The 13056-nt window shown below is 41.2% G+C and overlaps 1 protein-coding gene across 1 annotated transcript in view; it reads right to left on the bottom strand.

Annotated features, from left to right (window-relative positions):
* The window catches only part of f8 (coagulation factor VIII, procoagulant component), a 22738-nt gene continuing 9682 nt past the window's right edge, over positions 1 to 13056 (bottom strand). The window contains exons 16-28 of the mRNA XM_078261423.1: positions 12732 to 12874; positions 11397 to 11562; positions 10871 to 11110; positions 10410 to 10638; positions 10127 to 10309; positions 9442 to 9558; positions 8825 to 8896; positions 7894 to 7979; positions 7616 to 7771; positions 6877 to 7021; positions 6592 to 6737; positions 865 to 1047; positions 1 to 522 (exon numbers count right to left, since the gene is read on the bottom strand). Coding sequence (XP_078117549.1) covers positions 367 to 522; positions 865 to 1047; positions 6592 to 6737; positions 6877 to 7021; positions 7616 to 7771; positions 7894 to 7979; positions 8825 to 8896; positions 9442 to 9558; positions 10127 to 10309; positions 10410 to 10638; positions 10871 to 11110; positions 11397 to 11562; positions 12732 to 12874 — 2022 coding nt within the window. The 3' untranslated portion in view covers positions 1 to 366. The remainder of the gene's footprint in view (positions 523 to 864; positions 1048 to 6591; positions 6738 to 6876; positions 7022 to 7615; positions 7772 to 7893; positions 7980 to 8824; positions 8897 to 9441; positions 9559 to 10126; positions 10310 to 10409; positions 10639 to 10870; positions 11111 to 11396; positions 11563 to 12731; positions 12875 to 13056) is intronic.

Raw genomic sequence — 13056 nt, forward strand, 5'->3', positions numbered from 1 at the left:
TCGAGATTTATTGTTTATACAGTATAATCTCTAATAAAGCAGAAAATACATTATTAAAAACATTTCCAATAATATACATCAACCATTCAAACTTTAAACATCCATCTGGAATATTTACACACGCTTACATTCAAATGTTTAAACTCACATCTTAAAATATATGTTTCTAGCAACACTAGATACCCTTTTTTAACACAACATCAAACATGATTCTTTGATAAATACTGTGAAAAGGTGGAAATGTAAACAAAGTGGTGGCCACAGAGGAAATAGCTTCTCTTTCAACACTTGTTAAACTCCAAACTAAAACCAGGATTATGCTACTAAAACGGTGCTGCGTGGCATTGGTGAGTTTGCCCGGCGGTGTCAGAACCCCTGCTGCGTGTCACAGCCCAGGACCTCCAGACGCAGGGCGATGTCATTGATCCAACCCCGCGGGTGGATGCGCAGGTAGCGGCCGAACAGAGGAGGATCAAAAACGGTGAGTGCTTCATCGTCTGAATCACTGTTTCCTGCGAAGATCTGAGGAAGGAAGGAAATAAAGAAACAGCAGATGGATAAAAGTAATAAACTAACATTGAAGACCGTGTGTCACTAAAAAATGAAAACATGCTTTAATAGAATTCCTTTGGTGGGTTGTCAGCTCCATAGTACAGAGTGACTCATCCACCTGTGTTAAGGAAACTATGAGATAGTTTAGGCCTTCTGCATTAATGATTAATTGAAGGAATAAGTGAAATGACTGAAGAACATGTTAGTCATTGCACTTTTATTGGACTCTTTTAATGTCAGACAGGAACCTGGATCATGTTAGCAGCATCACTGAGACTGGCCTGCTTTTTATTGGTAAACTGGGACGCGTACCTTTTCTTTTTGAGAGCTCTCCTCTAACACACTGCTCCAGGAGTGTCCATCATGACTGACGGAGACTGAGAACTCAGTCACCATCATTTGGGTCAACAGTGATCGTGCTCCTTGGGTTAGGACACTCGTGATGCGTTTTACTCTCCCCAAGTCAACCTGCAGCCACTCGTGAGGGTTATTGGTCTGGGGTGGAAAAGGCAGAGGAAACATTTTTTATATCTCAGAAAGAATATTATTAATACAGAAGAACAAAGACAAAAAACTAGAACTGCAAACAGGTATACCGGGTACACAGAGTCTGAGTGTGCTCTTAAACTAATCTCACTTAATAATTTACCCTTCAATCACAAAGTGTTGGAGTTTTTCCTAGTTTAGGTACTGTTCTCTGCAATAAACTTTAATCATACGAGCAAAAATAAAATGTTCATTTATTTTTTCTGTTGTCTCCAAATTAGAACTACATGATATCACTGGGAGAAGGACGTGATCATGACATAATATGACTGGAAATACACAAGTCATGAAGGGAATTTTTTGAAACTGAAACAAATAGATACTAGCTTCTGAATGAAGTAGAAGTAGACAAAGCAACAGGAAAAACAAAAACAGATGTAGGGTTGACCAAGGGAACACCACACAACAATTCCTCTCCCACATTACTCTAAGAGGTTTTGGAATCTTATAAACTAGGAAAGTGTTTCTGGCAGTGCATCTATTTTCCACTGGCATGATGTGGCTGCACACAGAAAGACCAAAAACATTAACCAACTGTTAATGTGGGGATTTCTTCCCTTGGAAAAAGGGCTGCAGCTATTGTTAAAGCTACTGTTGGCCATCTGTTTAGGCCATTTCATGCTATTCCAGATAACAGTTGGCCCACAGTGGTTGACCCCTATTCATGGCTCACAAGTGCTACTGTTTGACGTGTGACCTTTAAACAGGTCGACAGTTTGACGGAAGGACACATCACACCTCTACAGCTAAGTGCTGCCAAGTGTGAAAATGATAAGCCGAGGAGGAGGAAATACAGAACAAGATAATAAAGGATAGAGAGGGGAGAGTTAATGGTAATAAGTCTAATTATTATGCATATCAGTGTTTTTATTTTTTTAAAAGATTATTTTTTTGGAGGCTTTTCCCTTTATACGATAGTGACAGCGGATAGACAGGAAATGGGGGAGAGAGGGAGGGGATGACACACAGCAAAGGGCCGCAGGTCGAATTCTAACCCGGGCGGCTGCTAAGGGCTCCGCCTCATGGGGCTAACACTCTACTGGGTGAACTAGAAGTCGCCCCATATCAGTGGTTTCTATCACAATGTGAGAAAGCAAACAACAAATATCACAGTATCACTTTGCCTTGGTGTTTCTCAAGAAAACAGAAGTCAGTACACTGTGATATCAGTGCTGTGTATGGTTACAGTAGGGTGACCAGACGTCGCCGGTTTCCGGGGACAGTCCCCGGTTTCGGTGACCTGTCCCCGGCTGGAGCTGTCCCCGGAAATGTCCCCGGTTTTCACTGTGACTGACAGACCCGAAATTGGAATGAAATAGTCGTGCACCCTACACACACAGGCTCAAGACAGCCAGAGCAAGCCTCAGAGCTCAGAGATCTTCTAGAATGACCATTTTACGATGCTAAAATGACTGTTTATTTACATAGAGTCTGGTGGGTTTAGCGAACGCAATTTCGCGGACTTTTTATGTTTTAAAAAAGGATCTTACTCTTAAACAGTAAGGTCGTCCTCCTTAGAAATACTTTCCAAAATGTTGTCAGACACTTTATTAATTATTAATCTGAGTCTGTCAGTGGCAAAACAGGCACTTTTATGAACGTAAAAACAAGCTGTACAATTGACGTCCTATTAACTTACATTGTAGCTTGTTTCGCCGACTGCAGCGATCTCGTTTAATACTGGACCAATGTCAAAGGAAAATATTTCCTCAATAGTTTTAATTGTATCCGATACTCAATGAGCTGTTGCAGAAACAAGCCCAGCGTGAAGCAATAAAGCAAAAGCTGTCAGATAAATGTAGTGCAGTAAACATTACAACATTTCCCTCTGAGGTGTAGTGGAGTACAAGTATGAAGTAGCAGCAGGGGCGATTCTAGGACCAGACCTTTAGGGGGGCTCAGCCCCTAATGAGAATGTGACATGGATATGGCGCATGCAAAAGTGTTAACCCCATTGCTGTGACAAATTGCAAGAAAATTAACATTGAACTTAAATGAAATGTTATCATATTTGCATTCTGCATAAATCTCTGCACACCCATTATTCTCTGTGAAATATCTCACAAACTCTTCACTCAACACATGCATCGGTACAACAAGCGGTCCCTGAGTAATCCGGTTTTGAAATTGCAACATCATTTCTACATGATCTACAAAATTATAATGTATTCTCATGTAAACTATTTATGTCAGCACAGATATTTTTTGTAAATTGCTTAGCCAGTGTATTCCACCATAATGGTTATTATATTGCCAGATTCCAGACAATCCCACTTACTTATATATATCCCACTTACAAATATGAATATATATTTCTACTGGTATGCTTCCTAGTGACATTAATGCAAAAATATGAAGAAAAAAACTATTCCACCTGTGTGTGCATGGTTAAAATTGTAAAAGTGCAAAATAGCTCAGGCTACAGCACAAATATTCCCATCCATAGATATATGAATAATCAAGTCTAACCTCTGAATTTCTTTTCAAAGGTCACCAGATTGATACATTTAAACGTTAAACTACACAACATTTTCTTACAGGGGAGCATGCCCATGGACCCCCCCTAGAGGAGCTTGTGCCCCAGTGCAGCTCTAGGTCTAGTGACGCCCCTGGGGCAGTGTCCCCATTTACAAAGTTAAAAAAATTACCTGTTTTGGAGGTATTTACGCTTCTGAACTGAAAACGTCCCCGGATTTTGTCTCAGAAATCTGGTCACCTTAGGTTACAGGTGCAATGGTTTTCATCTTACCCATCATGAATGCAAACTTTCAACCAGTGAGCCAGGCTAGCTGTTTCCCTTTGATGTTTGATGTCATGCTAAGCTAAATTAAACTAACCGTCTCCTGGTTGTAGCTTTATATTTAACGTAGGGTGACCAGACGTCCCGGTTTGACCGGGACAGTCCAGATTCTGAGTTGCGTGTCCCGAGTCCCTGTCGGGACGCTAAAATGTCCCAGTTTACACCAACCACTATGAAACTGTCCCGGTCGTCAGTGATTACATAGCCGACGTGGTCTTATTATAGCCCGATCATTAACTAAACCCATGTAGAAAGACTAATAAAGTGTCCAGCGTATGAATGAGAGTACATACAATATGTGTGTGTGTGTGTGTGTGTGTGTCAGTCAATCGTAGCCGTCTGCGTCTGCATAATCTATGCAGCCAGCGTTACAACGTATACTTGTAAACATTGTCGCAATGCCTCTTCTTATCTGTCTCGTTTTAACCAGTCCCTCCAGGTCCACTGGAAAGTCAGCGGACGAACGCTGGGTGGAAATGTTTGCGCATTTCAAAAGCAGGGAGATTCTGTTAAAAAAATGTAGGTGACTCGGGGCGACCTCTAGCTCACCCAGTAAGAGTGTGCGCCCCATGAGTCCTTTGCAGTGGCCCGGGTTCAAATCCAACCTGCGGCCCTTTGCTGCGTGTCATCCCCCATCTCTCTCCCACCTTTCCTGTATATCCACTGTCACTCTGAAATAAAGGGAAAAAAGCCCCCAAAAAAATCTAGGTCTCCTTTGTCAGTTCGCCATGTGTCTACCGGGCACAAATGCTCCCGTTGAGCGGCTCACACATGGACTGACGAGAGGAACGGTATGACCTTAAAGACGCTACTCGTCACACGGGCCAATTTTGCTGACATCTGTGCGCAATTTCACAGTAGGCTTTCAGCCAACAAATCGATTCTTGAGCAAATTCACTCACTCACTCACTCAACAAATACTGTATGCTGAATGACTATCTGTCCTACCAAATGAGATTACATTTGCGTGTGTGTGTTGTTGGATAGAATAACACTGGCGACAGTTTACGGTAAGGGTACATTAATTATCATGAATTCATGCATGAATTAATTGATGTAGGCCTATGTATTATTATGCATTATGTAATTAATGATGTATGTGTTACTGCATTCCTTAATATCCCATGAATCATCAGGAATTGACGTGTTCATAGTCTGTCATTCATGACCTCATACATGAACAACACAACTAAAGCATTAGCTACGTGGGCACATCATTATGAATTATTAAGGATGATCATGATTATCTATTTTTCTGCAAAAGAATGTGGTCATCACTGCGCAAATTCTGATTTGAACACAACTTGTGCATAATGATGTACCCACCTTACCTAATGCTTTAGTTGATGTGTTGTTCACGCATGAGGTCATGAATGAGAGGCTATGAACTCATGTCAATTCCTGATGATTCATAAGATATAAAGGAATGAAGTAATGCACAAATCATGAATTAATTCATGCATGAATTCATAATTCATGTACCCTTACCGTAAAGTGTTACCATAACTTTAGTTCAAGCCTGTGGCAGCAGTTCCAAATAATTCGTTTAGTGACATTTTCACAAAGTCTTTCACAAGTTCAGCTGGTACATTTTCCAAAAGAATGCTTTAATTGAAGCTTTAAAAATGAAGTTGGTCCCACACGAAACTCACTCAATGTCTTTTACTATTATATATATATGTATATATATATATATATATATATATATATATATATATATATATATATATATATATATATATGTATATATATATATATGTATATATATATATATGTATATGTATATATATATATATGTATATGTATATATATATATATTAGTGCTGTCAGTTAAACACGTTAACGGCGTTAATGCAAATCCATTTTAACGGCGTCAATTTTTTTATTTATTTGCTTTTTGGCCTAGCAAACTTTGTAGTTTTTTTACATGCTGTTGCAACAACTAGTAACGTTAGAAAAACTACAACACCACACCGGATCTAGCTAGACCGGAAACAAAACAACAGGCAGTCGCACACGCTTGTTTGGGGTTGTGAGCCGGCCAAAGAGTAGTAGGCTAACGTTACGTTTTGAGTGGATGGCGAGTGCGTGACGCCGAAATGGATTCTGAATGGAAAGTTTACTTTTAAAAAGTTGTCGAGGGGGACAGTAGTAAGAACTGGTAAGAATGGCTTTCCATTGTTAATATGTACTTAAAAACAGTTCTGAAATGCAAAATAATAGAATTTTATTCATGTGATAAAACATTAATCGTGATTAACTATAGAAATTTGGCGAGTAATCGCGATTAAAAAAATGAATCGTTTGACAGCCCTTATATATATATATATACCAAGAAAATTCATGAATATTAACTGAGATACCCCATTATGTTGTGAGCAGTAGGCCTATGTGTGCTGTTGGCAAAATTGTGTCTAATCTGTCTGTGTCTATGTCTGACCTGGGCTGGCACATGTTCACGTTAAAAAGCGTGTGCGTGCACGAGTACTACGGTCACACGCAAAGTGTCACGATTTTAGTTCCGGGAGATCTGGTCACCCTAATTTAACGGACAGGTATGAGTGTTGTTGATCCACTTATATAGTTCTTCTCCAGTCTATTCCTGTAAATGTCAAACTATTTCTTTACGTTACTGTTTAACTCAAGGGATAAATTACATAGCGATGGTACAGTATTTGTGTAATTTTGTTCACCCTTGGCCTCCAGGCATTGGCGCCGCCTTCCAGGTGGAGCCGGGCGAGGCTGGGACTCCAGCTACGCAGCAGAGAGGAATAAAATGAGGAAGCACTAAAGCTGGTGTCAGGAATCTGCTTCTGGAGCCCGAGAGGGAGAGAGCAGCCTGCAAGTGCACACACACACACACACACACACACACACACACACACACACACACACACACACACACAGAGTCACTCTTTGCACTTTCATACAGTAAAATTAACTCTGCGATAAATGCTGCTGCTGTTGGTACAACTCACTGTTGATATCGCAGCCCAGCAGCTCTAGTCGGAGAGCAGGCTTTAGCACATAGTTTACAGGCTGAATCCTGATGTAGCGGGCCACGAATGGTGGGACGAAGAAGTTGGTTTTCACCTTGGAGCTGTCCATGTTGCCATAAAATACCTAAAACAGAGCCACATAAACAGCTCAGACTTCAAGGATCATTGAAACTTGCTTTAGATAGACAACCCATTACATTAAACATGTTTTACTGTATTTATTTGACAATGAAACAGCATGATGTCATGGTTATGCAGGTGCAATAATAATCTTTCAGCATATTGTAATTCAAGTGGTCCGAGAGAAAACTAGACGTCCTCTTGTTTTAGGGTTCAGAAAATCAAGCCGTCACAGAACACTTGCAATGTTTTGCAATAGCATGTTTCACTTTTTCTTATCCGTGCGTTGTCATGTCACTGGTGTTCTGGAGGTGGAACTTTCTAAATGATAACGACAGGAAACTGATTGTTGAAGCTACTTTTTCAAAACGGGTAATATCACATAAATACACATACATATTTTGTCAGTGGTCAGATGGTCTATTTATCTGCTGATGTGGGAACTTCATGTCCCATGACTGCTGGTATTCCAGGTTTAGCCTCTGCAGTTCTGAGGAACTCATTTCCCGAAGAATCAATCAATCATTTTATTGCTGTCAAATATTAACCCTAACTGTACAAGATATCCAGTATGTGTGTACCACTGTAGAGGACATACTTTGTTCTTCCTGGTTCTGTTTCCTCTGTAATTGATCCAAGTCTCCTGGTCCAGGCTGTAAGAGATGTTGAAGATTGCGATGTAGTTGTCCCTCAGGTTGGACCTGACTCCCTGCGTCTGCACACCATGCAGCAGGGTGGGCCTCTGAAGATCAACCTAATAACACACACATTACATTACATTTCACTGTGCTCTATTTCTGTATTTTTCTGTATATCTATCTGTATATTTCTGTTACAAAGAGAATATTCAACTTGGTTTTTATTAGTATATCTTACCTGTATCCATGACATCTGGTTTTTACCTATCCAGGCATTGATAAAACCAGACTGATCCAGCCTCGCCAGCCTCGGCTCCCAGTTCCCTGGACACACGTGTGTAAACACAGTTAAAATCTTACTTAGTGTGGATCATTTCCAGGATTTCAGATTTAATAAAGCTCCCTGGGGTGTTTTCATTTTCAGCGCACTGGATATTTGTGGTAAGCAGGGTGCGATTTGCTGGCGGGATGCGTGGTATTTCCCCCTTTCTGGTCTACATATCCCTGCCTCTGCTGAATTATTTTTAAGTGAACAGTCTAGTGTCATAGAACGATAAAATCAGAGCGGCAGCTGCTGGTTGTATTTAGCCGATACAGAGCTCCGGGACGCTGGCTACCAGCGGCAGTTGCTTAGCCGCAAAAAGGTGACTGTGAGCCGAGTACAGGCACAGCCAGATGACCGTCCTTTCAAGGGACATGGAAGTTGAGTTAAGCCAGAAAAAGTGAGCGTTTAGGCACCAAAAGAACTCGTTAGGTTTAGGAAAAAGATCGGATTTGGATTATAATACTCATGAGGAACGAATGAGCGTTTCCTGGTTGAAAGTATTTTGTTTTCGCCGCATATAGTGAACGCCGCTCCGTGGCTCGAACACACTGTGTTTTATGTTGACATGTTGTGCTATTTCATTTTGAGATCATTTTCCAATGGATATTTAAGTCATAAGTGTTTTGGCATGGCTGGCCAAGTGGCACTACATCCATGGTATTGGAAGGGGGATTTAATTATTGCATGTTTTGTTTTGTTTTGTTGTGCATGATCAAAAAACATCCCATCCCAACGTCCCTTTGCTTTTTTCACAAATCGCACCCAGGTGGTAAGCACTTCCTCTCTCTGCAAATATTGAGCTTCGTCTCCTGCGTTTGCCTTTTTAAATGAAAAAAACTCTTACCTATGTGATCTGATGCTGTGATCTGGGAATCCTCGATCCTTCCTGATTTCATCCCCAGAGGCAATACACATACTGCATGTCGAGAAAATTCCAGCTCATTAATGCATTCCCCAAATCCATTAATGTGCACTCAATATGTCTGGACAGTACAGAACTATACATTGTCTATTTTGACATTTTTGGAAATGATGATACATGTGACTCTACAGGTTTACCTCAGATCTTCGGCTTAGCAATAAGGGATGTCCTCACTTATTAAAAAGCCCCATTAATTACACAATAACATATAAACTTGTGTGTGGAAAATGTGGGGAAAGCCACTGACAACATGTATACGATGTGATGAAACATTTAACTGCACAGAGTGTTGGCATTAAATACAACTGTGAGTAATAAAAGTTCCTAGTGTTTCAATATACAAGGATACGTCCACAAGTCTGAGCGTTTACAGCCACGGCAGCTGCTCCATGAGGCTGTTCTCTCATTAAACACCACAAAAATTAAATAATGAATCTACAAAAAACTGAAAATATGTCATTGGATCTGAGTTGAATATATTACATAAATAATAATATATTCATATTTTTACACAGATATGTGACGCAGCGTGTACGTACGTCGATCATAGACCAGTAGTTTAGCCCTCATGCCGGCCAGCTGGTAGTCTCCTATTGTGCACTCCACCAGCCACGTGCCAACTCTGGGGGGTGTCATCTCCACCGTGCCAAACACTCCTGGGTAACATGGAGCAATGCAAGACACGAAGAAGGTTTTCAGAGTGCACGTAAGCTAATTATTTGAAATAGAGATAAGAAAGAGGAGGAAGCTAGATTTTTTTCTATGGTTTCATTTCATTTCAGTTGGTGTCAGGATTCATATCGTTAGCCATTAGCTAGCAAAACAAACTGTGAGTCTTACTGATATTAAATGAAGAGGGTGGTTCACATAAACACATTTATTGTATTGTTTAAACCTACAGACATTCCTGTGGAATAAATTCAGGCAAAATCAGGCTGATGAATAAATGTGGTTTTAGTCCAACACATGTTTTACAATGGAAACTGTATGGATTGCAGTAGCAATGTACTGCACAGGGTACTGGAAAATATTGGCTTCCTATAAATGAAATTTAAATCAGCAAAACGTTTGGGCAAATGTAGGGGCAAACATCTGTTTATGGGTTGCATGTTTTTATGTGTGTATTATATGAGATGAGATGGAGAGTTTGCAAGAGTGAGGTGTAATGTCTAAATGTATATAAAGTATATATATGAAACACAATGTGTATATGTGTGTGTTTACCAGGGAAGAGGTTGTAGACCCCCATACGGTGTTCCTTTTCAGTGTGAACAGTGAAAGGCAAACCATGGAAGTGCACAGTGTGGTACTCTCCGTCACTTCCTACATTCAGCAGGTGCCACCTGACGAGCTGGTGCTGGGCGATCAACAGACCAGGAAGTGTCTCCGCCACATAGCCATTTATCGCTGAGGAAAAACGTAGGCATTATTTATTTATGAGAAATTTAAAGAAAACGTTTGAGACTACAGTACGCTCATTACAATGTGACACCAACAATCAATCCACCTGCAAACTTATTGCTGATGTGATACCCGGGGTCCTCAGTGTTGGCCTGACAGGGTGGAGCACAGTGCCGCCGCAGGTTCTCCTCCAGGTACCAGCTTTTAGTTTCATCAAAGGTGTGGAAGAGAAGGGCGAACTCCTGGACGTCTCGCTGCGTGTTCTGACGAGTCCGGAGAATACCAGACTTACAGATCACCAGTGGACCAATCAGACCAGAATGAAGGTCCCTCTCCTGGAAACAGAGTAGAGAAATACTTTTTTTTTTTTCTGATCCTACAACTGTATCTCAAGATGTTTAGCATTCATTGAAATAAATATGAAACTTAAGACTCAATATATATTTTCCTTTGGAGGAAATCAATTTTGGATAGGATTTAATACAAATTAATACAGACATACAGTACATGTTGTATATCCATGGAACAAAATAAAGTAACAGGCTAAAGGTGAAGACCTATCCAGACCTTGTTCACAGTGGAGTAGTAAGCTCCAGTCTTGCATGGAAATTCATTGTCGGTTGGTCCTTGCTTCCTGGTTACTCTCCAGTTATAGGTCCGTGCCTCCCCAGGAGCCACAGGCTCTCCTGGGACCCCAGGTGGAGCAGAGGAGGCATGGTTTTGGGTAATGCCGGCCCCCTGGCTGCGGTCATAGACTCCCTGAAGGTGAAAGGAGTAAGGCCTGGATGCCTTGTTCTTAAAGACCACCTTTAATAAGAGGAATGAGAGAGCGCGAGACAGAGAGAGAGAGAGAGAGAGAGAGAGAGAGAGAGAGAGAGAGAGAGAGAGAGAGAGAGAAACAGTTTTGAACAGAGAGCTAAATCAACTAGTTATGTTTCAATATTCAATGGTTTGTTGTGTTCACATTTGTTTTCATGTTTCATGAAACATATGCAGTAAAATTGAAGACTGTTAAAGTGGAAGTAACTAGTGAGACTACATAAAAGCATTACTGGTTTATTCTTTTATTTTGCCCAGCGGCAGTGTCACTCACGGTGAGAAGATCATTAATCTCAGCTCTGATGAAAGGTCCCATGATCCCCAAGTGTTCCTGGAGCTCCCCTCTGTCTAAAGGAAGTATGAAGTCTTCATTGCTGTAGGCTCGAAACACCACCTTCTTATACTCTGGGAGGAACTTCCTCATCCCTCGACGCATCTCTCTAAAGAGAGGAGTTGAATCAAAACTGCTGCTTTAGACATCGATTAGATTGGATTTTAAAATTATTTCCATCCATCCATCTTCGTCTGCTTATCCGGGGTTGGGTTGCGGGGGCAGCAGCTTCAGCAGGGGACCCCAAACTTCCCTTTCCCGAGCCACATTAACCAGCTCCGACTGGGGGATCCCGAGGCGTTCCCAGGCTAGGGTGGAGATATAATCCCTCCACCTAGTCCTGGGTCTTCCCCGAGGCCTCCTCCCAGCTGGACGTACCTGGAACACCTCCCTAGGGAGGCGCCCAGGGGACATCCTTACCAGATGCCCAAACCACCTCAACTGGCTCCTTTTGACACAAAGGAGCAGAGGCTCTACTCCGAGCTCCTCACAGATGACTGAGCTTCTCACCCTATCTCCAAGGGAGACGCCAGCCACCCTCCTGAGGAAACCCATTTCGGCTGCTTCTACCCTAAATGAATTCTTCTGTTGTAATTGTGAAACATTTTGTGTTCTGCTATGTTAAGTAATGTTGACTTTGCCCAAAACATTGCTATCAAAGAACCAAAACATCCAACCAAGCATTACCAGGTTCCGACAAACAAAAAACTAGACTAAGCAGAAATAAAACTTTGGATTAATGATAATAATAATAATAATAATAATATCACCAGGGCAAAAAATGTGTACAGTTTGGCCTGGGGCTGGCTCCAGAGGTACTGCAATGTTGTTTCCTAAATCAAAAGGGTTCCCCATGGACATTAACATGCTAACATGCCAACATAAGCATGGTAACATGCCTAAAGTAGGCATGCACATGCATGTGAACATGTTGATGTTTAGCTTTTTATCAGGCTAACATGCCAACATTAGCATGTTAACAAGCCTTAAGATAAAAATTAGACATCATAACATTTATCATTTTAGTGCAACAAGGAGAGAAAAGGACAATAAAAACATAAATAAATAGTTTTGGGAAATTGGTAAATGTTTCTGTCTGCTTCCAGTCTTTGTGCTAAGCTAAGCTAATCATCTGTCGCTCAATGCTTATTGCAGACATGAGAATGGCATTCTTTGCATCTCTCTAAGCAAGAGGGTGAGACAGTGAATAAGCCTATTTCTCCAAAAACAATGCCTTTAAGGTCCTGCACGGAAACCTGGATGAAATACTATTCCTACCTGGGTTTGATGAGCTGATGTGGTTTTCTGATGCCGTAGTTCCAGGTGATCTCTTCTGCAGCAATGTAGTAGTGACGATATCGGGTCTCTCCGGAGCGCAGGTCCATGTAATCTGTGGCAATCATATCTGATGTGCCGTTCACCTATAATAAAATGTAGCATGTATTGTGGGTGAGGGGGAAGTGTTTCAATTTGTGACAATCAGTATGCAACATATGAATGAATATATACTTAAAACACACACACACAAACACACACACACACACACACACACACACACACACACACACACACACACACACACACACACACACACACACACATG

The sequence above is a fragment of the Sander vitreus genome, chromosome 10 (genome assembly GCF_031162955.1).
Source record: "Sander vitreus isolate 19-12246 chromosome 10, sanVit1, whole genome shotgun sequence".
In the NCBI taxonomy this organism is placed as follows: domain Eukaryota; kingdom Metazoa; phylum Chordata; class Actinopteri; order Perciformes; family Percidae; genus Sander; species Sander vitreus.